This window comes from Myotis daubentonii, chromosome 8 (assembly GCF_963259705.1).
Source record: "Myotis daubentonii chromosome 8, mMyoDau2.1, whole genome shotgun sequence".
NCBI lineage: Eukaryota > Metazoa > Chordata > Mammalia > Chiroptera > Vespertilionidae > Myotis > Myotis daubentonii.
In genome coordinates, this window is record NC_081847.1 from 54,964,415 (window position 1) to 54,991,544 (window position 27,130).

Genomic DNA, 27,130 nt, shown 5'->3' on the forward strand with positions numbered 1-27,130 from the left:
CAGTTGTTTAAGGTCTCAATACTGAGCTGAGTAAACTTGGCTGCACTAGGCTGATGGAGGATGGCGCTGGGTCCAGTCACTGGCTGCTTCAGAAACATTTTTATTGGATCAAGTGATGAGGATCGTGCACCCCAGAGCTCTACTCAGGGACAGGGCCCCATTCAGGAACAGGCCTAAGTGGACATGGCCAGCAGGCAGATGGGCGCCAGCTCAGGTGATCAGGGACAGCATGACACAAACCTTGACAACACCTACCCTCTTTTGGCCCAGAAAGGTGATTGAGCGTGTTTCTTGTGGCTGTGGACCCTGTACACCTGCTATTTGGTAGTAACACACTTCCCCCGGGGCTACACCCTTTATCACAGGTAGTTTCTACATTCAGATATCATTTCAGGGGTAGATAAATCTTTACTGGGTGGTTAGTGAAGAATCAGCTAAAATTTAGGACAAACCTAAAAACACAAGAACGTTATGTCATTAACAGCATTGCTTTTGAATTGAGCGAAGTAAGCTCTAACGTATGTGTTGTGCTCCAGTTTAATCCATGTTATTGCTGTGCCTGTCGAAGCAGAGGACTGATTGTGCACTTGTGTCAGCATGTCTGTGGGGAGCAGGTCCTTGTCAGTGACGTCAGCCCTCCTGTGACCCTCAGGAGCAGAAGAGAATGCCGACTCCATGGCCAGCCATGAGTATTGATTGGCAGTCTTTCCAGGCAATCAGATTGCAGTTTATGTTCATAATTCTGTTATTATAACAATGATGGTACTAGCACAGATTATGATGGATAAGTGTGTGGTAAAAACTACCCTGGAGGATTGCTGGCAGCTATGCCTGTGTAATTGCCAAGATGATAAAGGACATTCTCCCAGGCTGTTAAAGAATGACAGCACAACTCATACAACCTAACAAAAGGAAGATAAACAACCCAATTAAAAAAATGGGCAAAGGACCTCAATAGACACTTCTCCAAAGTGGACACACAGAAGGCCAAAAGGCATGAAATAGTACTCAATGTCACTGATCATCCGAGAGATGCAAATCAAAACAACAATGAGGTACCACCTCACACCTGTAAGAATGGCTATCATCAACAAATCAACAAATGACAAGTGTTGGCGAGGATGTGGAGAAAAGGGAACTCTCATGAACTGCTGGTGGGAATGCAGACTGGTGCAGCCTCTTTGGAAAACAGTTTGGAGTTTCCTCAAAAAATTAAAATGGAACTGCTATTTGATCCAGTAATCCCACTTCTAGGAATATATCCCAAGAAACTAGAAACACCAATTAGAAAGAACATATGCACCCCTGTGTTCATAGCACAATTTACAATAGCTAAGATTTGTAAACAGCCTAAGTGCCCATCAACAGATGAGTGGATTAAAAAACTGTGGTACATCTACACAATGGAATACTATGCAGCTGTAAAAAAGAAACAACTCTTACCATTTGCAACAGCATGGATAGACCTAGGGAGCATTATACTAAGCAAAATAAGCCCGTCAGAGAAAGATAAGTATCACCTGATCTCACTCATATGTAGAATCTAATGACCAACATAAACTGATCAACAAAAATAGACCCAGAGACATAGAAACATTGAACAGACTGTCAAACCTCAGAGGGACGGCAAGGAGGGGGGAGGAGGGGAGAGGGTGGAGAGATCAACCAATGAACTCATATGTGTATATGCATAACCAAAGGACACAGACAGTGGGTGGTGAAGGCTTGGCGGGGAGAGGGCAATGGGGGGGGGGGGGAGGGACATATGTAATAGTTTCAACAATAAAGATTTATTTTAAAAAATAAACACAAACACAATAAAAGAATGACAGCACAGAAACTTTTTAATATGAAATTGTAGCTCCCACCCCATGTTCTGTTTCCTCTCATTTCACAACTCTTGGAACTACCTTCCATACTGGTTACTAAGAATGTAGACACATGAATGTGTAAATAAACTTCCTGAGTGTGTTACTCAGTGCTTATGGATGAGACTTAGCTCAGGCTCCCACTTACATACATTTTTACATCACATTTTAATTATTTTTACCTTTGTATTATTGTCAATAATCACATCATTAGATATTTCCAAAAGCTCTTGTGAAACAGTCATTTCAAATAGATTAAACCTTTATGCTCTAAGTTACCTTTACATTTCAGAGAAAAATATCTCAGGATTATGTCCTAGTATAATGTCAAGCAGAACCTTCCACATGAACATGGCAGCACACAAGTATTGGATAAACCACTCTCTGCATGTTTCATTCAAATACTGACAAAAATTCCTGGAGAGAGAAAATCAAGCAACAGCATTGGAAACTCTCTTAAACAGAACCCAGACCTAAGCACTGGGGAAATCTCCCCAACTCTCTAGGACTTGATGATGGAAGGAGGGCACATTCTTGGGAGGCCCACGCCATCACTGACAGCATCCAGAGGGAACAGGAAAAGACACACATCCCCTTCTGTCCCTTCCTCCTGACCATGAGGGCTGCACAGTTGGGAAATTCAAAAAGCAGCAGAGTATTAACTGCTCCTGAGATAAATTCTAAGCCAAAGCCCGCTCCTGTTAGAAGCCACCACACAGAGTATGCAGTCTGACCCAATATAGAAAAGGATGACTTTAGAGAAGCCATGGTCAGGAGAAGCCGAGATGAAAACAGTCACTGAACAGCTCTAGCTCAGGCACCACCTCCCTGACTCTGCCAGCAGCACAGCGGTGACAGGAGACAGAAACTCCATCTCAGCAGCTGTTGTATTAGGGAGTGCCTTAAAAGATAAGGCAGAGATTGTGTGCGTCAGGAAGAAGCAATGAAACATACAAACTTGGCATCCACGTAAAAACATTAGAAGAGCCATAGCCAGTTTGGCTCAGTGGATAGAGCATTGGCCTGCGGACTGAAGGTTCCCGGGTTCAATTCTGGTCAAGGGCACGTACCTTGTACCTTGGCAGCAGGCTTGATCCGATGGTCCTGGTTAGCGCTTGTATGGGAGGCAACCAATTGATGTATCACATCTATGTTTCTCTCTCTGTCTCTCCCCCTCCCTTCCACTCTCTCCACTGAGCTGAACCAGCTAGAGCAAGAACAACTCTTACCTTCATACCACCACAGACACAGATGGTCAAGACAGATGGCAGGAAAGGCTCCAGGTCAGAACCTTTCCAGACAGCGTAACTCTCCCAGCGCTGACCTCTGGGCTGTGCTCAGAGACTGGACCCCCCCGGCCCCGAGTCTACAAAGATGCCCTCTCTGCAGCACAGGGTGACGGTGGATGCTGCCCCCGCCATCGGCAGGACAGCAAGACTGAAGTGAGAGTGCTGCTCAGGGCGAATGATCACAATCCGATACAGTCAAGGCTCATTAGCTGGCAATCTAATGTGTAACGTTTTGCTGTCCTAGATTTACGTCAGCCAACTATGCTTTTATTCATTAAAATGAAATGTATTTTTAAAGGATAAATTGGGGCTGAGGAGAAATGGGCACACTGCACAGGAACCAGCGACAGGTGGTGGGACAGAGGAGGGACTCACAGGGAGGGGAAGGCTGTGGTGGAGGACAGACTAGTGGAAGGGCCTCCCCATCCTCCTCTCTGCTGGAGACATGGCAGCAGGATACAAGGCTCTAAGGCAGTGGTCGGCAAACTCATTAGTCTAACAGAGCCAAATATCAACAGTACAACGATTGAAATTTCTTTTGAGAGCCAAATTTTTTAAACAAACTATATAGGTAGGTATATTGTTATTAACTTAATTAGGGTACTCCTAAGGCTTAGGAAGAGCCACACTCAGGGGCCAAAGAGCCGCATGTGGCTCGCGAGCCGCAGTTTGCCAACCACGGCTCTAAGGCATCGCCTGCGCTGGGAAGCGACTTCGCACTGTCCACCTAGGACGGGACCTGCCGTGTGTCCTCCTGGGCAGTGGGAAATGGCATCTCAGTTTCTTCTGTTTCTGGGGTTCAGGTGAGGAACCGGGTGAGAAGGTTGTTTGAGTGTCCACTCCCTTATGCCTTTTTTTAAAAATATATTTTTATTGATTCCAGAGAGGAAGGGAGAGAGAGAGAGACAGAAACATCAATGATGAGAGAGAATCATTGATCGGCTGTCTCCTGCACGCCCCAAACTGGGAATTGAGCCCGAAACTCAGGCATGTGCCCTGACTGGGAATCAAACCACGACCCCTTGGTTCATAGGTTGACATTCAACCACTGAGCTACGCCAGCTAGACTTATCTCTTATTTTAGGAAAAGGTCAGATAAGCAGAGAGAGTTGGATGGTTCTCTGTCTCATAGGCTCCTGGAATCAGAAAGAAGCTTGGAAAGCCGATAGTGAGTGCCTGCCCACCACTGAGCCCTCCAGCCCACCGTGTGTACCCACTAAACACTGCCTCTGGGCAGCTAGTAAACCGGAGCACACTCAGCTGTGGCCTTTGTTTCAGAAAGCAAGACCGAGGGCTCTGTCATCCTGCTATTGTTGGCCTGAGGAGATGTTATTAAAAGTGAACACTGACACAGCCACAAAGATACACAAGTTCTCAGCACAGTGAGCTGCGTAAGGCCAAGCTTTCTGACCGCCAGCCTCTTGCTTCCCTTCCCAGGAAGCCAGTAGCCTCACCTGTCACTGGTCTCCCCCAGGTGGCTCTGGTGCAGTGGACGGAGAGCGTTGGCCTCACCCTGGTCAACAGAGACCTCACGTCCATGCAGTTGAGGACGCCCGGCGGCCAGATCCTGACCTACTGCGTCCTGCAGATGTTCCCCTTCACGTCGGAGGGCAAGCGCATGGGCATCATCGTCAGGGTAGGTAGGCGTGCTCGCCCCACAATAATTGACACTGCGAAAGGGGTGACTTCAGATAGCTCTCTTGAGACAACTGAGGCAGAGCTAGTGAAAGGTCATTTCCTCATTCTGTTTTGTTTTCAACAGCAGGAGCATGCTGAAGACTTTAAAGTAAGAATGATTTATAACCATAAAGTTGCTGCAAAACACCCCCATTAAATTTTTAACAAATGCCAAAACTATATATTGGAAATTGGCTATACAAGGAAGTTTATTCATTCAGTCAAACCATGAAAAGTTGAGAGAATTCATATTTACCTTGCAGTCCAAGGCATATGTCCAATAACTAATTTTATTCTGAGCACCGCACAGTGACTAGAGATCTGCAGCTGTGTTCTCGATCTTGGTGCCTGAGCATCGGGGCATGTAGCCTGTGTAGAAAGAGGTTCGAGCAGTGCAGCACCAGGCATCTGCATGGAGACACTGCTCTGAGCCTGTTAGAGCCACTGTCATTTGAGGAGCAGCATTGGTCTGAACATAGCTGTTTATTTTCCTTTCTTGCAGGATGAGTCCACGGCAGAAATCACCTTCTACATGAAAGGTGCCGATGCTGTCATGTCCACCATCGTCCAGTATAACGACTGGCTGGAGGAGGAGGTAACTGGCACTCTGTCATGGGAACATGTTCACAGATTAGCAAGCAGACAGAAAACCAGTGTCCTGTCCCAGCTGGTAGACCTGGGATCTGGGAATAAATTGAGACGCCAGGTTTCAAACCCAACACAATATTTTGCAGGATAATGTTTCCCACTGGATTACCTCAGGTGACACCAGCTCAGTTCCACAAGGTTGTTTAGTGATGAGCAGCTTCCTCTCTTTGTGCACAACTTCTGTGCTGGGTTTTGTGTGAAGGTATGTCATACACACATATCTTCTGTAGGTCCTATGAAAAAGAGTATTTTGTTTGCATTAGTGAAAAAGCAGAAAATTCTGAGATAACTATGTACACATAGCCAATTTAATATACTCATTTTTTAACCTAAATTATTTGCAAGGAGATTTAATTAGAATTTAAGTCTAGTTCTAATTTGTACATAGGATTCACTTTAAAAATAGAAAGTAAGATACAAACATAACCAATGCTCTACTGCATCAAATTCTCCCTAAACAAATATGGCTTATTTTTAGCCTCATGAGGTTATAGTATTTGTTGTTTACATTTATGTATTAATAAGAAGCTGAATTTGAAAGTAAAACTAAAGCCCTGCAGTTACAAACACCAGCCTTTCAGCATGTGCACATTGCTGTTGTGCTAATATCTCCCCACTGTGGACAGGAGACCGTCTGTCAGTGAGGGCCACACCCTTCACAGAGGTATTGGCAATATGAATCAATAGCTCCTCGGGCACTGGGATTTAATCAGGAACATGAATAAATTAAACTCCCTGAAGACCTAGTAAAATGCCATAAAAATTACTTTTGGTCATAATGATGTGCAATTAATTATAAAATACTTGTTTAATTTATTTAGCTTTATGAGGTCAAATCAATAAATGTCTTGCAACAGACACATAATGTCAGATTGTCTTTCACAAAGATAACTTTATTAACAATCCTTTGTACATTTATTTCCTCGGCATTGCAGTTCTTCCCTTAGTTGAATCTTTGACCTCTGCCCATGTCTTGGTAGTGATGCTGCCGTAGTCTGAAGGCCTTTCATGGGGGAGACCAGCAGGCTCTAGGAGCCTGAGTCCCTGTGGGCTAGTTGGGCTCCTCTGTCTCAGACAAGCCCCCAGGTTGGATTCTTGACTATAAACTTGTGTTCTGCAAATATTAAAAAACAACAAAACAAACAACTACCAACACTTTTCACTCATCATGTGACAGAAGGAGCCGATTTTATCAACCCTACGGCGTGAGTCTGCATAAACTCCTGAACCAGGTCCTGGATGTAGCAGCTAACAGTGGCCGCCGTCCCTCGAAGGCAGGCTTGCCATTCACCCCCAGACCTGATGTTAGGGGTGAACAGGAGTTAGAGTTGGGGAACAGGGGAGTATGAGGGCATAGTGAAGAGCATACTGCCATCCCCTGGGGTCCCTGTCCCCAGCCGGGACCTTCCATCAGCTCTTTCTGTCATGTCTGCAGCTGTGTGTGTGATTGTGCGCATCAGACTAGTCTACCCAGTGAACTGACAAGGAGCTTCAGCAAACCCGAATGGCTCAGGTTTTGTATATGCCTACAGATTTTAGCATCAGATGTAGCAAATGAGCTTTGCTGGAGATGAACCTCCTATAGAGGGAGGTGACGTTATCTAGAAACATTAGCTTTGCCCTGAAGGGACAGTAGGCAATGACAGGGTCTCTGCACAAGGCTGGCAGGGCGAGCAAGCTTGGGAAGTCATGTCTGCATTGGTTTATCAGCAAGGCTGCGTGCTTGTCCCTGGGCGATGTGGAATTTCTACTCATGTCTCTAATTTCGATGCACAGAAGGTCAGACAGTCAAAATCACAGTCCCCTCGGTGGCTGGGATGCAGAGCCAGCCTCCCTGAGGGAGCTGCAAAGAGGACACCTTCCTCTCCCCTTCACGCTGTACAGATGCTAACAGTATCAGTCCTAACAGTGCATACCCATCACTAGTGTTTGACTTTCTTTCATTAAAAAAATAGCTGGTTCGTTTGTTGGCGATGTATTTGTTTAAACACATCATCACATTGTCAGCTTTACGTTGTAAATGTACACTGAGACACTGTTTTGATTAGTTGTTCTTTAGCTGTGACTAGAGTCCTGTCCCCTGGTATTTGCTCAAAGTGTTTTGAAAAGACCCTGCTCCTGACACTGCCTTTGCCAGCCCCTTGCCCAAAAGTCCACCACAGTAGGGGCACCAGCAGACCCGGGAGCGATCACCATGATCTCTGTAAACCCCAAATGCCCAAAACAAGCTGAACAGCTGGAGTTTGGAGCTTTCAAAATATTGTCAAAGACAAAGTTGAAAGGCAGTCATTGCAGAGGGGAAGGGCCTTAGGCAGCCCGTAGCAGGTGGTCCAGGAGCCGAGTGGCCTGGATAAGCCTGGGCTGTACTCTTGGTGTCTTGACAGGTGAGCTTCAAACAGGTTGTTTAGAATGGAATAGTTTAGTGTTCATCACATCGTGGCTTAAACTTTATTTTTCATAAAAACACGTTACTCTGCAGTACTTCTTACTTCTCACCACACTGCCCCGTAGGGTCTTCCTATTTCCAGGCCTCCCCTCCTCCCCTGGCCTCAAGCATTGATCTCCCTATGTTACCCATGCAGCGAGGGCCAGCACGGAGAGCAGTATGGTTTCAGGGTTTGTGGTGCCGTTTCTGACAAGTCTGGTGTAAGGTGGGAAAGAATATGCTTGTCATCCGGGAGCTGCACTGTGACACCAGCACCACTGTGTGCGTGCACTGCTTGTTCTCAGAGGTCAGGAAGAGCAGAGCCAGCATGGGGTGGGGGACGGCATGGCAGCAGTCCCTGAGGACACAGCTTCTAAGTACTGTACCCACCTGTCTGGCAAGGATGTAGACTGGAACTGTCTGAGCCTGCCGCTCCAGCTCCAGCCCTGCTGGCACTGGACACAGGAACTGGGGGCCAGAGATAAAAATGCAGAGCTGGTGGTGACAGCACAGTAGCCTGCCTCTTCCTTTCCAGTGTGGAAACATGGCCCGCGAAGGTCTGCGCACCCTCGTGGTCGCGAAGAGGGCGCTCACAGAGGAGCAGTACCAGGACTTTGAGGTGAGCAGATGGTCTCTCTCCACCCTCATGGACCTCCCATCTCTCGTGGGCTCTGGTGCTGCTGTGAAAAGGAGTTCATATTGCTTGTGGGACATTGTGAGGTTGTGTGGCCATAGCTGGGAGCATCAGGACTTAGTCCCCCACCCTGTCATGGCCCCACCCTCTTCTGCAGTCTGCTGGGAGTGAGAAGTGAGGATTTCTTTAGTGTTGCAAGTTTCCATGTATTCAGCAAGTCCTAAATGATAATAAATATAAATAGCACAACCCATCTCTGTCCTCAGAGCCGCTATATGCAGGCGAAGCTGAGTGTGCACGACCGGGCGCTGAAGGTGGCCGCGGTGGTGGAGAGCCTGGAGCGGGAGATGCAGCTGCTGTGCCTGACGGGGGTGGAGGACCGGCTGCAGGCAGACGTGCGGCCTACCTTGGAGATGCTGCGCAACGCAGGAATCAAGGTACGGCACCTGGAGCAGAGCGCACTTTCCCTGCGACGGCGTGACCCCTGTGCTGCCTTCTCTTCCTGGCCGATGTGCCCTCTCTGCGCACACACGACATTAGCTCCTCCTGGGGTGAGGCTTAGTTTCCAGGAAGGTGCTTTCTCACCTTGCGCTCCCCATGAGGCAGAGGCTCAGTTACAGAATGGTGGGCGCCTCGGGGTGGGGCCTCCACTGTGTGAAAGAAAGGAGCCCGGCTGCTTTTAGAAGAGGCTGTTGGGTAGCTGGACGGCGAGACAGTGGAGGGGTCGGAGGCAGCAGTGCACCAACTCCTGTTGGACTTGGCGCATGGAGCAGGTTGGTGGTGTGCAGAGAGCAGTGTCAGTGAGCCCTCCGCAGGGACCGACGCCCCAGCGGGTCAGGAGGGAGTTCAGTCACGAGAGCTACTCAGACTCAGACGTGCAAATGATCTGGATCTGACTGTTGGGGCAAGAGATGTGATTATGACAGGTAGATGCCCTGCTTGTTTTTCTGTTCCTTATCTGTCCATGCTAGATTATCAGTGCTCCATGTAAAGATTTAGGTACTTATATCAACTCCTCACTAAACTCAATAAGACTTTCTGGGGTTCTTTTTTCTTACATTTCCGGTTGAAGGAAACCCCCTCACAGATGTGGGGGCCTGATTTCAGCTGTCCCTTGAAACCCAAGGTGCTGCTCCAGCCCGTCAGCTCGCCCAAGCTGCTCGTGGGCCTTGGCGTGGCCTCTCTTGTCCTCTGTGATTCCCAACTTAGTCGTCACAGCGTGTCAGGGTCTCGGGTCCAGGCTCAGTAAAGTGAACACAAACGTGAGATAAAAAGCACAAATCTTCAGACACTGAGAAGAGCCAAAATGCGTGGCGCCCAACGAATCCAGAGCACATATGACTTTTCTGTGTCCTGCTTCCAAAAATGCATGTTTACATGTGACACATGAGACAACTGAACAGTCCAGATGATGAGAGGTCACTGGAAGTTTTTGCTGTGATAGAATGTATAGAGAGACTACTTGGTAATACATTTAATGTCCTGGTTTTCTCTCTTTTTACTCTAGGGATATTTATATACATAATATGTGCATGTGTGTGGGATTTAAAGTAAAAGTAGTATGATTTAACATGTGTTTTTTAAAATATATTTTTATTGATTTCAGAGAGGAAGGGAGAGGGAGAGGGATATAGAAACATCAATGATGAGAGAGAATCACTGATAAGCTGCCTCTTGCACACCCCACACTGGGGAATCAAGCCCGCAACCTGGGTATGTTCCCTGACCAGGTTCTTAGGTTGGCACTCACCCACTGAGCCACACCAGCCGGGCTAACATGTTTTATTTGCTAGAACTTTCAGCTTAATTGCACCTCTTTGCCCATTTTGAACCTCATTTTCCAGCTGAATACCAGCCAGCTGGAACAGGGTCTTCAGGATCTTCCTAGTTCATGGCCAGTGACCGTGTGGTGCCCCGGGCCTATTTGTGTGGCATGTGAGGTTGTGTGAATACTGCCTTTTGACATGTAATATGTCCTAATCAGCCTCAGCCATATGATTTCTAAACCCTGTCATTCGTGTGCCTCCAGATCTCAGCTCTGAGCCTAAAATCGCTTTGCTGCCAATTGTTTTAGTGAAGCAAGTCAAAAAGACTTGTTGTTGTGGAAAACGTGAAGTTTTTCCCATTGTTAGGTGCACAGCTCACTGGCACTAAGTGCATTCACATTGTTGTGCAGCCACCATAGCACTCCAGAACTTCATCTTGTGAATCTGACACTCTCTCCTCAAAACCCAGCTCCCATCCCCTGCCCCCCCCCCCCCGCCCCTGGCACCCACTATCTACTTCCTGTCCCTACAAATCTGACCACTCCAGGGACCGCATACCAGTGGAATCAGACAGCATTTGCTCTTTGTGGCTGGCTCATTTCACTCAGCACAGCATCCTCGGGGTTCACCCATGTCGCCTTGTGGATGTGCCACATCTTGCTCACCCATTCATCCTCAATGGACATTTGGGTTGCCTCCACATTCAGATATTGTGAATAGTGATGCTGTGAACCTGGGGTGCAAATATCCTGCAATGAGAGACACTTTAAAGAGACGAAGTGTAATGATGAACAGGGTAAACTGTTTCCTAGATATGGATGCTAACAGGCGATAAACTCGAGACAGCCACGTGCATCGCCAAGAGCTCACACTTGGTGTCGAGAGCACAGGACATTCACGTCTTCAGACCCGTAAGTCTGTGTCGAAATCACTTTGATTTTAAATGTTGTATCTCACAATTAAAACCTGTTGATTCTGTGGGATGTACATGCCGTTACTTATTATTTATTGAATATCAGTTTTAAAAGAGAAATACTGCAATTTTCTTACTCAATTTATAAAAACATTAAGATAGATTTATATTAGTACATTGTGATCAAAAGCTGCTTTTTGATAGAAACAAGTTCCAAGTTTACAAGTACTTTTCTGTTGTTCTATTAGAATTATTTGTACGACTAAATATCTGCTTTAAGTTAGACATGCTGTTCATCTGTGGAGGTGTATATTGATACAAATTACATCTTCCTTAGTTACACGTGTCACACGGAGTGCAGAGCTGCCTTTGTGGGACAAACGCTACTACAGAGTTGGGATGTGTCTAATCTGCCCCCTTCCCTGAGCAAATGCTCTTCCTTAATTAGCTCAAAGAAAGTTAATAGAGATGAGCTAAATTTATGTGTTTACTGTATGTATTAGTTATTTTTAATTTAATTCAAACAAAAAATAAAAGTTTCTTGGGTCTTGATTGATGGTGGGTGAACAGACACTGTGTGTCTGCGTCTGTTTTAAATGCAGCGCTTGTACCTACAGAAATAGTTATTTGAATTTCATTTACATGTAAATGTAGTTTATTTCAAAACATCAGAATCGCAAATTAGGCCCTGCAGTCGACTATTTGCAATTAAATTATTAATGATTCTGGTAAAACGTCAGATCAATTTTTGTTGACTTTTCTGTGTTATAGCACCACAAATTAAAATTTCCACAATAAAACCTACCTACTTAAAGATGAGTCTGAGATTAATTTGTACTGCATGAAACTTTTAATTTATTTCAGTCCTGTAATATATCATTTATTTTTATGCCCCATAAAATCTCCACAGAAAGAATATCAAAAACCAGTGTGTTGGTTTCTGAAATGTTTTCCTTCTAAAATTAATGACATTTCAACATTATGACTTGATTTTAATCTTTTAAATCATTTCATCTTTCATGTATTTGTTGGCGTGAACTAATAGAATAAGTTGAAAGCTGTGACACAGACAAGAGAAGTGACTTTAGGAAAACATTTGCACCAGTGGTGTATTAGGAAAAGAGGCGTCTTTCAATCAGACCTTGACCTTGGGTCACTTGTCTGGAGCTCGGCTCCCTGGGCTCCTCTGTTGCTGTACTGGAGTATCATTGTATGGACGTACCACAGACTTAATCAGTGGTTACCGTGGCATCCTGTGGGACTGTCGTGACAGAAGGCAAGGCAGTCGTTAGCTCCTAAAGTGCCTGTTACCCATTTCTGGACAAGCCAGCTTCTTCTGTCTGCTGTGTTTTATTGTAACTACAGTGTTTTTCTGCACTTTACCATGTGTCTGAAAACAGTGTTAGATAAGGAGGTGTGTGTTCCCAGCACTGCAGGAGAGGTTTGAAAGAGCTGTTCTTTATAGGACTCCATGGGGGAGGCACTTTGGGTTCTAGATCATGTGTCTAACGATGTCAGTGTGGCTCGTAAATAAGCGCTTGTTGGTGCCTCTGGTTTCAACAACTATACTTGGGGTGCCCTCTCCCCTTTCTGCAGGTAGCCAGTCGAGGAGAGGCCCATTTGGAGCTGAATGCCTTTCGAAGGAAGCATGACTGTGCGCTGGTCATATCTGGGGACTCGCTGGAGGTGAGGCTAGTCCCTAGCCCAGCACATGGCCATCTGTCTGCCCACCTGTCCGTATCTCTGGCCCAGAGTGTGTCTGCTTTTCCCGCTAGTGGACTAAAGGCTTGCTGAGTCAGATATGTACCTCAGGCTGCTTTTGCGCATCTCTGTGACTTGTTAAGTAGTCCCGTTGTAGCCTGGTGGATGTGTTTGTGAGCAGGTAGAGCCTGAAGAAGTTCTGTGCAGTGCCTGTGGCTCCTCACCCACCGGGAAGTGGGGAAGACCCTGCACGCTTGGATTGGCCGCCGTAGCTGGGTCAGTGACCGGGTCTGTGTTCCAGGTGTGCCTGCGGTACTATGAGCATGAACTTGTGGAGCTGGCCTGCCAGTGCCCGGCTGTGGTGTGCTGCCGCTGCTCACCCACCCAGAAGGCTCACATCGTGAAACTCCTGCAGCAGCACACGCGCAAGCGCACCTGCGCCATTGGTGAGCCCCTGCCCTCCCCTCCCCACACCATACCTGGGGCCACACCCCCCACACTCCCTGTAGAGTAACTTAAGAGAAACTGGTATCTTAATATCTACAGGCAAAGTTCTGTTCAACCTCCAGTACCAGTTTGTTTTAATGTCAGTTGTGGAACATTCTAACACAGCTTCTGCTGGTAAAAGAGGAAAACAGGGCTAGGGATAGGTTTTTTTATTTCATCTCGTGTTTGTGCTACCCAGGTGACGGTGGAAACGACGTGAGCATGATCCAGGCCGCAGACTGTGGGATTGGGATTGAGGGGAAGGTACGCTTGTCCTCTCACATCAGCGTCTCGAGCATGCATTCAGTCAGCACCTGCTTGCGAGCCTGCTCTGTGCCGGGCCCTCCCCATAGATGTCACCACATCCTCCAGCAAACCTTCTTGGCTGCCGTGGGACCTGCAGCTTCTCTCTCGGGCTTAACACATGGTCATTTTCAATGTCCATGTCTCCTGGCCAACTGTGTGCTGTGGTTTGGGGTTTGTCTTTTATGTTCATATAACGACACCCCAGAAAGGCCTGCAAACGAAGCAGGTTGCAGTCCAGCTTCTCCCTGGCTCTCCGCTCCTGTGCTGACAGCTGTGTGTCGGCAGAGCATTTAAGGGCTTCCCTCACTTACACTCAGGGGCTTTGTGAGATGGCAGGTGGGTGGCATTTAAACGCGAGAGGACTGAGGCTTAGACAGTCATCCTGAAGGTTCCCGAGATCCCTGGGCCCATCTCCTGGGCAGCACTGCCATGTTCCGCCTCTGCTGAATGTCTGTGATTCTGACAGACGCCAAAGGAATGGTCCTGGCTTCCTAGCCAGCGCCCCTCTCCTGTCATCGGCTCCCAGTGGTGTGCGCTGTCTGCCCCTCCCAGGAGCTGTCCCTGCAGCCCTGTCACCTTCCCCAGAGGCCACCCCTCACAGTGGGGCAGGGGGTCTCAGTGCTCTCTCAGTGGAGCTCTGCACATGCGCCCCGGAGCACAGATTTGCCGTGCAGGTTGTGAGGCGCCTTTACATTGCAGGAGGGGAAGGCAGCCTCACTGGCAGCTGACTTCTCCATCACGCAATTCAAGCACATTGGCCGGCTGCTTATGGTGCACGGGCGGAGCAGCTACAAGAGGTCTGCGGCACTTGGCCAGTTCGTCATGCACAGGGGCCTCATCATCTCCACCATGCAGGTGCGTGGGCGCCACGGGTGGCTTGGAGAGGTAGGGAGTGTCGGGAGGGCCTGTGAGTAACTACTGTCCTTTCCTCTCTCCAAGGCTGTGTTCTCCTCCGTCTGCTACTTCGCATCCGTCCCCCTGTACCAGGGGTTCCTCATGGTGGGGTAAGTGGTAGGAAGGAGAAGCCCACACAGCAGGTGTCTGAGTGGCCGTGCACAGTCAGTGTTTACGTGGTGTGGCTGAAGTAGGAGCCAGCCTCTGCTTGTGTGAATGTGGGGATGACACTCGCTTCCTGTCCCTCTTGCAATTTTACCATTAAATTAGAATTTCTGTTTTCACGGCAAAGCCATACTACCTGTGAGGAATATGTCAGATCCAAGATGTTTGAAAGCATCCTGTGCATCATTAAGAGGGGGAACAACAGCCCATCACCGTCCCAGGACCAAGGGTCCTTCCATAGCCTCTTCTTTCACTCTCTCCCAACACCTCCTCCCTGGCCACCGCAGACACCACCACTCACGGGCCAGGCTTTTTCACAGCAGCAGTGAGCACACGGGCTCCCACCTGTTCTGAAGCCATCCCCTGCCTGCAGCATCCCCACGTCGTGGGTGACAGCAGAGACCCAGCGAGCCCAGAATCCACTCAAGGCCACAGGGCTGGTAGGAGGCACAGCCAGGACAGCTCAGACAGGTGACGCACACGGCCCTCCTGGCCACTTTTCCTGCAGCAGTCAGCACAGAGCAAACATGGTCAGTACATTTCCTCCGGCCGCAGGCAACACAGACCTCCCATGCGTGTCCCTGTTGTCTCAGGAAGAGGACAGAGGGCAGGGTCAAAAAAGGACTCGAGGAAATAATGGCCAGAAACTTCTAAATTTCAAAAAAGACAAACCTATAGATTCAAGAAGGTAAGCAAACACCAAGCAGCCTCAATCCAAAGAAATCCATCAAGTCACGTCATCAAACTCATGAAAACTGAAGGCAAACACCTTATAGCAGGCAAAGAGAAGACGCCCCTGGAGGAACAGTTCAGCGGCAGCAGTGTCCGGGCCGGAGACACCTGGAGCTGCATGCAGTGAAGATGGCTCTGGGACTGCGGGAATGTATGCTGCCACTTGCCAAGGAGCTTATAACTACCTCGCAGGACTCCACAGCCCAGGACAGTCCCACTCAACTCAAGGTGGACCCAATGTGAACAGCAGTCCTCCCAGAGCAGGTGCAGAGCTGCTCAGGGGCAGTGCCCATGGGGAAGCAGACTTAAAGCACAGTGAGACACCACTACTCATCATCCGAGCGGCTGGGACCATTGTGGCAGTGCCAGCCACGGAGAAAATGTGGAGAAACCATCCTCCCACACTGCTGGTAGGAACGTGAAATGGACAGCCACACTGGAGCACTCTGCGGCAGGTTCTTACAAAAACTACGCACCACGAGTCCAACATAAATGAAAACTTATTTTTACAAAAAAAAATCTGTGCGCTAAATGTTTATGGCAGTTCTAGTTGTGATAACCAGAAACTGGAATGACCAGGATGTACTTCAGTGAATGGTCAGGTCACAGAGACTGCTAAGTCCACAACCACGGACAAGCAAAAGGAGAGAAGTGTTGGTACAGCAACCCTACATCTCTGCAGGGAATCAGGCCGAGTGATAGTGCCACCCCACAGGCTACCTGCTGTGTGACACGTGTGTGCACCTTGAAGTGAACAGATAGGTGGTGGCCAGGGGCTGAGGGGCTTGGAAGGGAAGCGGTGGCAGGAAGCCCTGGGTGCAGAATGCCCGTGTCTGCACAGTATCCCTGTCCCCATTCTGGCTGTGAGCTAGGCTGCAGCTTGGGAGATGCTGCCGTTGGCGGCAGCTGGTTAAAGGGCACAGGCTCTCCGTGTTACGTCTGATCCCTGCACTCGGGTGCACAACGATCTCAGAATGTTTAATTAGGAAGGAAAACCAGGTCCTGCCACCTGTGCATGCGTGGCTTGTAGACCATGGTGCTGGGTGGTGGGTGGGATGAGCATTGAGTTTCAGTGCCACCTTGTGTTCGGTCTGTTTAGTTTTTTAACCTTAGGCCTCTGATTGCAGAGGGTGTTCCTAGTCGAGTGGAACGTTCCTCGTGCTGACCTCACTCTCCTCTGGGCTCTCAGGTACGCGACCATCTACACCATGTTCCCAGTGTTCTCACTGGTGCTGGACCAGGATGTGAAACCGGACATGGCCATGCTGTACCCAGAGCTCTACAAGGACCTCACCAAGGTACGGGCCAGGCCGGCACCTCCCGCTCCTCGCAGACACTCCACTCCGGGTGTTCCACAAGAACACTTGCCATGAGAAAAGGTACCCCTCGTGAAGCAGGTTCCCAGCAGGTTTAAATCTATTCTCTGTCCTTCCAGACATTTTTTATTTCTCCTAGTTGGTTTTGGCATTTTTCTTTTGAAAACAGGGAAACATAACCAGCAAAGAACAGCGCTTTCTCAGACATTGGTGATGACGCTCTGATGTCACAGCAAAGTTCTAATCTAAGGACGCTTTCACCCCCTGGGCTTGTAGGAGCTCCTTTCCCAACTGTGGGAATCTGTCTGCAGGGGGGCTGCAGGATCACACCTGTGTGAGACATGCTTCTGTCCCCAAGACTCATGTGCCGTGGTTGCCATGATACTGCCAAGCAAAAGTCCAGCCCCTGAAACTATGCAAAAGATTCACTCATTTACCTAAAACTGTGCTGTTAAGATTAAAATATTCCTGGGAGAAGTGTTTAGCTTATCGTGTTTTTTGTGGAAGCATCTTTTTATAGCACAAAAAATACACTCTGCATCCAAATACAAATCATAGTGACTTTGGAATCTTCCAGAAGGCTTGCTTTTCCTGAACCAATGCTGAGAGCAAAGTCCACTAACCCTCAAATAAATTTAGGTTTACAGTTGATCATCTGTTTCTACGGCAACAGCGGCATATGGGGCAGCAAAGAAGGAACCTCACTGAGCAGAAACCAGTGGCCTGCAGCCCCAGATCCCTGTCCAGTCCGATTGGTGCTGAGCTTGATTTCATGGAGCTGCTGTGAGGATCTGTGTAGAAAATCCCATATTACTCTCATAGGACATAAATAGAGCTAGCTCACCAGTATAGTATAAAATAAGATAAAATAGCAAGCATATGGTCATGATGATAATATTGTGAATATTACAACTAGAAGAAAAAAGGTTTTGGGTTAATCTTCTGAAATGGTGAAATCATTACCATTCAGTGAAATAGAATAGGGTAAGAGATTCAAAACCCACAGGAAGCTATTGCAAACATTGTGATTTTAGTAGATTATGTCCCTGTTTCCAAGCCTTCAGAGACACTTACATACTGCTCACAGATATACAGGGAAATAAACTTTTATGTAGAATATAAGTTAGGTGACCTACCCAGAAAATGGACAGTTGAGTCTCAGTGGAGTTGAGGTCACTGCAGGTCAGCCCAGGCCAGCTGCCCAATAGTCAGTGTGGGATTCTCAGCAGCTCAGTCTGCACCTGATGGTCACTGGCGGTGAGGCAGCAGACACATTGGCCTCCTGTGTTTAGGGCTTAGAGACTGTGCCCACCAGCATCCCTCGATGGCTATGGGAGTCACTCCAGTGGCAGAACGTGTTCGCAGGGTCACTGGCCCCTGAGCTGAGCAACTGACTCCTCTCAACCGTAAAGTCCATGCCATTGGCTGATGCGTTAAACATGCGGGGATGTCGGGAAAACTTGTTCAAGTCTAAGTTGGATCTAAGGTGCTAGCTTCCCATTCTGTCATGCTGACGAGCGATTTAGAATATTTCAGTGCCCTAAGTCAGGACACTGAGTCTTTTTATAACAGCTTAGTCACTTCTTTTCTCCAGGCTCCTTTTCTGTCAGATCCAAAACCTATGCTTCTTGTCCTTATAGTATGTATGTCTTTAAAAATCTCATACACATCACGTCCTTTGAAAACAAAGTAGCATTAACGTGCTCACTTGGTGAGAACCGAGCTGCTTCTCCTCTTGGCGCTGGAGAGAGTTTGTGACGCTGGACGCTCAGCCAAGCCAGTCTGAATGCGGTGCTGGCAGGGATTGGGCAATGCGTCTGTGAGTCTGTCTGTGGTAGGTGTGGTGAGGGTGCTGTGCGGGGCTGGTGAAGGCGTGTGAGACATGGCTCCTGGCCCAGCAGCCCACGTGCAGCCAGAGGGAAACCTGAATGCAGGCCAGGGAAACGGTAGCTGTGCAGCAGCACATGGAATAAGCAGGCTGGTGTTCGTACTGCCCAGGGACTGATCTGTCTAGTAAGCGGTGAGCAGAAATCGGGTCACAGAGAGCGTGAAACACCTTCAGAGGTCAGGCATGCAGAGGAAAGCTCTGTGCTTTGAAATAAGTGTCTGTGCTTGTACCTCTTTGTAAACGGTCTCTGGTCTGGGGGTGAGCGGCCAGGCATCGCGGGTCTGGCTTACTGTCCGACGAGATGCCCGGAGCTGCTGTGCACAGCATGCCGCCTCAGGGCTTCGCACGGGGAAGCAGGGTCTGCTCTGTCAGTATTTGAACCAATTAAACAAAGATGTGACTGCTCCTTCTTGCCAACACCACAGCATCTTCATTCCTACAGAAAACGATGTGATCGTGACAGTAATACTTAGGTGTCCCTCGGTGCAGTCACTGCTAAGGTGCTGGGTGCTGCAGGACATGGTGTGTGCTCATTGCTCTCCTGTCTGCAGGCAGCTCTGTGGTCCTGAGGGCCAGGACCTCTTGTGAAAAGCCCTGCGCCTGGGCCCAGGGTCAGGACTAAGATATGTCAGTGCCAGAGCGCTGCCTCAGCAGAGCCAGAATGTCTCAGACGTCAGCTATGAATTCAGTTCCCAGCTCATGGTTTTCTATTGATGATAAAGTAAACTGCTAACAGAGAGACATCTGGGTGTAGTTGGGCTAATTGTCAAGACACCAAGTAGGTGTCTTTTACCTACTGTCCTTGGTAAAAGTCTTTGAACCGTCAGACATTGAACAGCGAGGACTGCTTCACTATCTCCATTTTCTGTTGAACATTTTCAACATGGTTTAACTTTTGAAATGTATATTTGCATCCTTATATAATTTTTAAAATAATAGTGATAAGGCGGGGAAAGGACATTAAAGGCATAGACATTAGAAGGAAAAAATAAAAATATCTGTGCTGTCGCCATAGTAGTCTGGGTAGAAAGTCTCAAGTGATCCACACAAACCTTTTAGACGAGGAGGTCTGGGAAGGTGCAGGACCACGGAAACCTGTGGCTAGCGGTGAGCAAACAGCACTGTCATAGCGTAAGACAGGGGTCCTCAAACTTTTTAAACGGGGCCAGTTCACTGTCCCTCAGACCACTGGAGGGCCGGACTATAGTTTTAAAAAAAACTATGAACAAATTCCTATGCACCCAGCGGCAGCAAAAACACCCGGCGGGCCGGATAAATGTTTTCGGCGGGCCACAGTTATGCGGGCCCCCGGCGTAAGATGTGAAATACTCTGTATAACCAGCAAACTCATGCAGGATGTACACGCTGAAAGCTCTACACCACCGAGGAGGAAACTTGAAGAAAGTATAAATGGATGCTCACAGGCTGGAAGACACGATGTTGAAGGATCATGACCAGCAGATTCTAAGATTTATATGGACAGTTAAGGGAATAGAACCACCAAACAGTTTCGGAAAAGAACGAGATTGGAAGACTTTCTGTGAAACAGCAGTCACAGCACAGGACAGACAGGGAGAGTGGCCTGGAATTGAAAGCCCAGAAATACAGCCAAGTGCAACAGCCGGTCTTGGACAAACATGAAAGGAAACATGGAGGAGGAAGGGTCGTCTTGTCAGCAGCCGATATGCTCACAACTGGGCACCCTCAGGCAGGAGCGGACCATTCACCCGTGTCCATGCCTGCCATGGAAATGCCCTCAGGATGGCTGAGGGCCTGACTGAAAGGTGAGACTACACCGTGCAGAAGAAAACATGCTCAACCATGATCAGGCAGAGCTTTAGATAGAGGATCAGAGCATGACTCCTAAAGGAAGAAATGGGTGAATTGGACTTGATCATCAGTCAACACTGCTGCTCTGTGCATGGCTGTTCGGGAAGTGAAAGGACAAACACAGATGGCAGGAAGTATCTGCAGATGGCCCCTCTGGCGGAGGACTTGTACCAGGATATACAGAGAACCTCCAAACTCAAAAAGAACAGAATTCAGTTCTTCAGTGGACAGGAGACCTCGGCTGACACCACGCTGACGACGACGATGTGCAGGCGCAAGTAAGCTCACAAAAATGCTCAGGGCCTGTCATAGGGAATTAAAATTAAACCAGAGATGTGAAGTCTGAGAATGCAAAACCCTGGAATACCAGCACCACCACGTGCTTGGATGGGCACCAGCAGGGGCCCCTCTCACTGCTGGGGGATGCCAGCGGCCCAGCGCCTTGGGAACACGGCTCAGCCGTGTCTTACAAAGTGAAGCGTGCACTTACCATCAGCCCAGCAGCCCCAAGAGGAAGAACGTGGGGGTTCACACAGAACCCTGTGCACCGAGCTTGTCGGCCCCATTGTCCTAATTGCTCAGCCTGGGAACGGCCAGGTGTCCTTCGCCCAGTGACGCTGCCACACACGGGACAGTGAGAGGGTAGGGGGAGCCCTCTCGACAGCACAGCTGAAGCTGAAGTGCGCTTGGCCACACAGAAGGCAGGCTCAGAAATGTGTGCTCCCAACATGTGACCCTCTGGGGCGGGGAGCAGGTCAGTGACTGCTCAGGTTCGGGCAGGAGGGGGCTGACAGGGCATTGGGCAAGAGAGCTCTCAGCTCGGCTTGGGGGCCCGTCGTGGCTGTGTTGGTCGAAACCCACAGAAGTGGAACCACAGATGCATGGGACACAGACTGTGACAAATGCGTCTCACCCCAGGAGAGACGAGTCACCTCCATGCTGGCGGGGGCGGGCGGGGGAGGACTGTGCAGTGGTCCCTGGGAAAGTGTCTGACCGAGTCTGCAACAAGGCTGGGGGCAGGGAGCTCACAGGAGCCCTGGGTTGCAGCCAGTGAGTGTCTCGCAGGAAAACTACTCCGAACACATGGGTGGCACGTGTTGGCTGACGAGAGGCGAGGCCAGAGCTGAAGGAAGGACAGAAGGGCTCACTGTGCCCGGTGAGGCACAGGCAGAAGGAACCAGGGCATGCACGAGTGTGGGTGTGCGGGGGCCCATCCTCACCCATGCCTAGAAAGAGGGTGCGCTCCGACCACTGGGTAGTGACAGCAGGGACCAACCTGAGAGCTCCCGGTGAGCAACAGGAGCTGCATGCGGCCCTCGGGGATCAGGAACTGGGACTTTGGGAAACCAAGCCGCAGACAAGAAACAAAAGCCACAGTGAGTGAAGCTCAGGAACATGCGACGCTTCTGCAACTGCCTCTGCTTCATCCTCATCTTTGTCCTCACACACCAGGTGGCACACATGTCAGCCCCGGCTTCTCCCAGTCACCCTCGGGCTGAGTCAGAGCTGCTGGTTCCCGGGGTTCCTGCCCCAGCCCTGCACACACACCCACCGCCCCTCAGTAGGTGCTTCCGGTCAGTTCCCACAGCACTGCCCCAGCTTAATTGCCTGGACAGACCTTCTGTCCCAGAGGCTCAGAGAGGCCGCACCTGTTCCCCCTGAGTGCACAGATGGGAGCTCTGACACAGCAGTGGTGGGAGGGCGTGTCTGAGTGGGCCTGGGCCTGCAGGAGTCACCAGGCTGAGCCCCGTGAAATGCGGTGGTTAACTCGCTCTCTCCCTTTTCCCCAGGGCCGGTCCTTGTCCTTTAAGACATTCCTTGTCTGGGTGTTAATCAGCATTTACCAAGGTAAGAGCCCGCTGCTCCTGCAGTGACGCAGCGCCTGTCTCCTGTCCCACCCGCAACCACATTCCTGTCCACCTAGTGATCGCCCCTCTGCCGCTGTCTGCCAGGCCCTTCACTGTGCAGCATTTTCTAACCGATGAGTGCCACCTAAAAACTTACCTGTTTTTAATGAAATGTAAACCCAGAAACATTTTACCAAGCACTTATCACGGTGGTTCTTTCCAGGAGAGACAGCGGGACGTGGAGAATCTGAGTCGAGTCGTCACAGGTTGCTGGCCGCCCTGTGTAGTTCCAGACAAATGAGAGGCGGTTGGAAGTGAGATTACTGGAGGCCAGGCTTACCGCATCGAGACGCAGGCGGCCTGCGCTAACTGGGGTGGAGGCCTGCTCGCCAGGTCCTTCATAAGCCAGAGTTTAAGAGGATCGTCCGTGGGAGGTTGGGACATTCGTAGCCCACGTCTCTGTTAGAAACACCAGCCAGCTCTTCACGGCCCTTCTTCTAGCACCTCACATAGTAACAGGAACTCCAGTCCAAGCAGAAGTCCGTCATGTAAAAGCCACCCTCGTCGTCCTTGTGTCTTCCAGGCGGCATCCTCATGTACGGGGCGCTGGTGCTTTTTGAGTCGGAGTTTGTCCACGTCGTGGCCATCTCGTTCACGGCCCTCATCCTCACTGAGCTGCTGATGGTGGCGCTGACGGTCCGCACGTGGCACTGGCTGATGGTCGTGGCCGAGTTCCTCAGCCTCGGCTGCTACGTGGCCTCTCTGGCTTTTCTAAATGAGTATTTTGGTAAGTTGCCTTGGAATTGTTTTTGGATAATTGTTTTTGATTTTTTAACATTTTTTTTTAATTATTACTTATTCATACATTGTCTAAATCGCAGATCACAATAAAACCCACATCAGAAAGCTTCAAACACAAGCTTATTTGGGGGAAAGATTAAACTCCTTATAATTTATAAAATCAAGGTATTCACCATCTTGGCTTTTAGATAGTGACCGTGACATGGAGACCGCTTCACACCAGGGCTCTGTGGTTTGGCAGCTCCCGCCCATCCTCTCGCACACACAGGGCACCGTGTTCATGGCCTCAGCCCCACCAGCAGGCCAGCTGCCAGCACAGTCGTGCCAGCCCCTCGCCAGCACTATGGCATGGCATCACTGGCGCCTGTTTCCCACTCAGTGGTCCCCCCCCCCAACCCTTCCAGCTCTGCCATCCCCAGCCAGGGGCCGTGATGCTGGATGAGAGCTGATGGTGACTGAGACCCTGGACGAGTATCAGGCGGTGGCTGTCCCCATGTTCTCCAGCCAGACTCGCCTCATCTTCACACTCTCAGGTGACCTCTGATGATTCTCTTTTGAGCTCAGGGTCCCAGGAATGACTGCCCATCACAGGCACAGGCCTGGTGGCAGCTGGCACATGACAGTCCTCCACCCCTGCCCGAGACAGCACCACTGCAGTCCGCCCTCACCTGACCCTGGTCAAACCCTGCTCATCAGTCACCCTCCCAGTTCCAGACCTTTCTAGCCAGCGTCTGAGAGAGGTTTCCCTGTGCGGCCCCAGCTGGTGATGTGTCTGACAGGACTTGTGAGATTCTTTAAGGTTTAAATCTGGCAAAGAGAAGAGAAGGAGTGTGGTCCATGCTCCAGGTGGTGATTTGTCCTCAGCGTTGGCAGTGGGGATGGTGACTGTTCCCACTGCAGTGGAACGCAGGGCAGGGCTGCTCAGGGACCGCGGGGCCACGCCTCTCCTGCCAGACCCGGCTTTGCAGCAGGTTTGCAGGAGGGGAAATGTGCCCGCCCCGGTGGAATGTCACCGAGCACCACGGTGCAGGGACGCATCAGGAGGTCTCGTCCCACCTCTGACAACACACGGGGTTTCTGCCACTTGGAGAAGCGAACACTGTAAACGTCTGGTTTTTCATGTGCCTCTTCCCATAAGAAAGTCGGACAGCCCCACCGTTAGGCTGCAGCTCTGTCACAGCGCCTGTGCAGGGCCACCGCTGGGCTTCCTGGCCGAGGCTAAGGGACAGGAAGGACAGGCGAGCAGTGACAGCACCGCCTGCTGTGTCCCTGCCCCTGCAGCCCAGCGGCTGTCCCTGGAGAAGGTGGGCCTGGCCATCTGACACGTCACAGGGTCCCTCCTGCTGCCGGGGTTCCTCTGGGACCAGCACTCAGGCGCCGAGTGGCTGCTACCGCCCGGCCTTGGGTGGCGCAGGTCACACTCTCTAATATTGTGCTCTCATGACTCCCGTTAGGAGAATTCATTCTCCCTGATGCGCAGGCAAAGCAGTGCTTCATAAAGAAGCCTGCAGTCCGCGAGGCCCCTCTGAGGTCTGGAGTGACTCGGGTGCGCTGCAGGTGTGCGGCCTCCCTGACCACCTCTCACACTCGCCTGTGTTTCTCCCTACAGACCTCGCCTTTATCACAACCATGACCTTCCTGTGGAAGGTGTCAGCCATCACCGTGGTCAGCTGCCTCCCGCTCTACGTCCTCAAGTACTTGAAGCGCAAGCTCTCCCCACCCAGCTACTCCAAGCTGACCTCCTAGCACAAGCACCTCTGGCACCATGGGCTCCGTGGATACAGGTGTGCGGTGGCTGCTGGGACAGGAGGACGAGCACGGAGCCCAAGGAGCTCCCCCAGCGCAGGGGCTGCTGCAGGAGGCACCTCCCATGCAAGGCAGCACCCCGTTCCTTCCTTTTCATATCGGACTGGCTTCCGCTTCCATGGCAAATGAGCTCTAATTATTTCACTGTTACTGTAAAGCACTCATCTTACTCTGGTTTCTGAGAATTAAAACAAAAGCTTATTTAATACTCGGCAGTTTCTAAACATTCAAGCGCTTTCTTTGATGTTACAGCAGAAAGTCATTCCTACTTAACTAGAATAAACCCAGGCGCTGAAACGCCATGTGTGTGTCCTGCAGCTCCTCGGGGGGACGATGTGTGTGTCACCATTGGTCCCTCGACGTGGGGTGGCCCATTCACATGCTCACCTCCTTCCGGCCCGACAGTGCTCCAGTGACGTGAGGAGATGGCACCTCACACTCAGTGGGGTGAACCGAGATGGCATTTCTGCGCCTCGTCCCTTGGCAGCTGTGGGACCTGTTTCTAAAGTTCTGTCCTCACTTGTGGGACATCACACTTGACCGTAAAGCCACGTCTGCGCTGGGCACCCTGTCCTTGGCTGCTCAGGTTGCAAACGCACACACACACCTGACCCAGAGCAGGAAGGCCTCTCCCCAAATGTCACCCCCACCTCCAAGTGCCAGGCCTGCTGCTGCTGTTAAACAGCATTCTCACTGGATAAGGAGTTGTCCCCTCCCCCTCCTAGGAAGCACAGGGCGCCTGGGGGTACCTGGCTGGCGGGTCAGGCTGCCTGACTTTCCTAAACTGAGGCTGCAGGCCTTGCACCAGGCATTTTGGGTCTGTTTGTGCCCTTCGTGTCCCCAGACCTGGGGGAGGGTGGTGCTGGGCCGGGGGAGGTGTGAGCCCGCCAGGGGTTTGCCCATCGTCTGTAGTGCCCTTGGTCAGGCCCACAGCTACAGTCTGATCCACGAAGCTGGCCAACCACCACACCTGGTGCCTGGCCTCTGCCACAAGCTTGCCTGTGACCTTGGGGAGCCATTCCCAGTGCCGCCACAAGGTGTCGCTATTCACTGGTCTCAACCCAGCAGCCGCTGTGGGGCTTGTGGCTGGTTTGCCCCTGCATGAACGTTCCCAGAAGTCCCTCCAGGTCTGGACTGACCTGGACCTCATGCGTCCCCTGCCCCCAAGCTGAGAGCAGCCAGCAGGCGATGGTAGCACTGGAGCCCAGGCTTCACTGGGTCCCGGCAGCCTGAGGATGGCGCCTAGGTGACCACTCCTTTAGTACACCACACCCTGTGGCCGCCAACTCGGTTGTGACAAACAGGAATAGGAGCTGAGAAGTGGGAAGGGACACACTGAGCCCTGGGTTCCTGTTGCACCGACGGAGCGGACAGGTCGGCCAGCTTCAGGAAGCCGAAATTGTGTAATTAGAGTTTTCATCTGGGAAGTGAAGACAGTGTCCACCTGGGGAACTGCTGTTGGGCCCCAGGGATCTGGCAGGTGGCGGTCATGCCCGCAAGCAGGGTGTCCTCATGGGGATGTGTGTATTGGGCCAGGTGACAGGGCCATCGGGTCTGCGGGGCACCTGGGTCGTTCATACTTCTAAGCCCTGGAAGCCTCCTCAGCCCCAGAAGTTCTGGCAAGTGGCTGGCCCAGCCCGTAGGACTTGAAGGTTATCTCTGCATTTGGGGACCTGGGACTTGCATTTCAATGGTTTGCTTGTGTACCCGGATCTTCGGGCTGCTGGGAGCTCCACGGAGAAAGGACCATCCTGCCCTCCCCGCCGCGCCCCCCCCCCCCCCCCCGGACACAAGCACACTGGGAATCCACCACCGTGCGCCTTGTGCAGACGCCGAGCTTACAGGTTAGCATAGCAGCTGTCCTCGGGAGGGAGCCAGGTGAGACGGAGGGGGTGCCAGGAATCAGGTCAGGTAATGGCTCTTGTGAGCAGGTGAGAGGGAAGCTGAGGATACAGAGGGGCCAGACAGAGCTGCACAGACCCGGCGGGGGGCTTGGGGCCGAGTACCAGTGCAGGCAGGGGAGGCTGGCTCACAGGCTGTGGTGCCCACTCGCCTGAGAGGTCACGGAGGCCTCACACAGAGGAGGAAGCCGCATGGGGACCCCCCTCCAGAAGTGTGACCAGCAGGAGGAACAACCC

The 27,130-nt window shown here is 50.6% G+C and overlaps 1 protein-coding gene across 11 annotated transcripts in view; it reads left to right on the plus strand.

The window, feature by feature from the left end:
- ATP9B (ATPase phospholipid transporting 9B (putative)) overlaps positions 1-25,218 on the plus strand; it is a 146,483-nt gene extending 121,265 nt beyond the window's left edge. For 7 of the 11 annotated variants that reach the window (XM_059706408.1, XM_059706404.1, XM_059706407.1 and 4 more), the window contains 14 exons: positions 4,632-4,793; positions 5,337-5,429; positions 8,443-8,526; positions 8,808-8,978; positions 11,120-11,218; positions 12,817-12,906; positions 13,223-13,367; positions 13,607-13,671; positions 14,413-14,568; positions 14,653-14,717; positions 16,694-16,802; positions 22,329-22,386; positions 22,969-23,172; positions 24,796-25,218. In XM_059706408.1, the coding sequence (XP_059562391.1) occupies positions 4,632-4,793; positions 5,337-5,429; positions 8,443-8,526; positions 8,808-8,978; positions 11,120-11,218; positions 12,817-12,906; positions 13,223-13,367; positions 13,607-13,671; positions 14,413-14,568; positions 14,653-14,717; positions 16,694-16,802; positions 22,329-22,386; positions 22,969-23,172; positions 24,796-24,932 (1,638 nt within the window). In that variant the 3' untranslated portion in view covers positions 24,933-25,218. Of the gene's footprint in view, positions 1-4,631; positions 4,794-5,336; positions 5,430-8,442; positions 8,527-8,807; positions 8,979-11,119; positions 11,223-12,816; positions 12,907-13,222; positions 13,368-13,606; positions 13,672-14,412; positions 14,569-14,652; positions 14,718-16,693; positions 16,803-22,328; positions 22,387-22,968; positions 23,173-24,795 lie in introns of those variants that run through there. The other 4 variants (XM_059706411.1, XM_059706409.1, XM_059706406.1 and 1 more) reach the window with 4 other exon arrangements.
- The last annotated feature ends 1,912 nt before the right edge of the window (positions 25,219-27,130 follow it).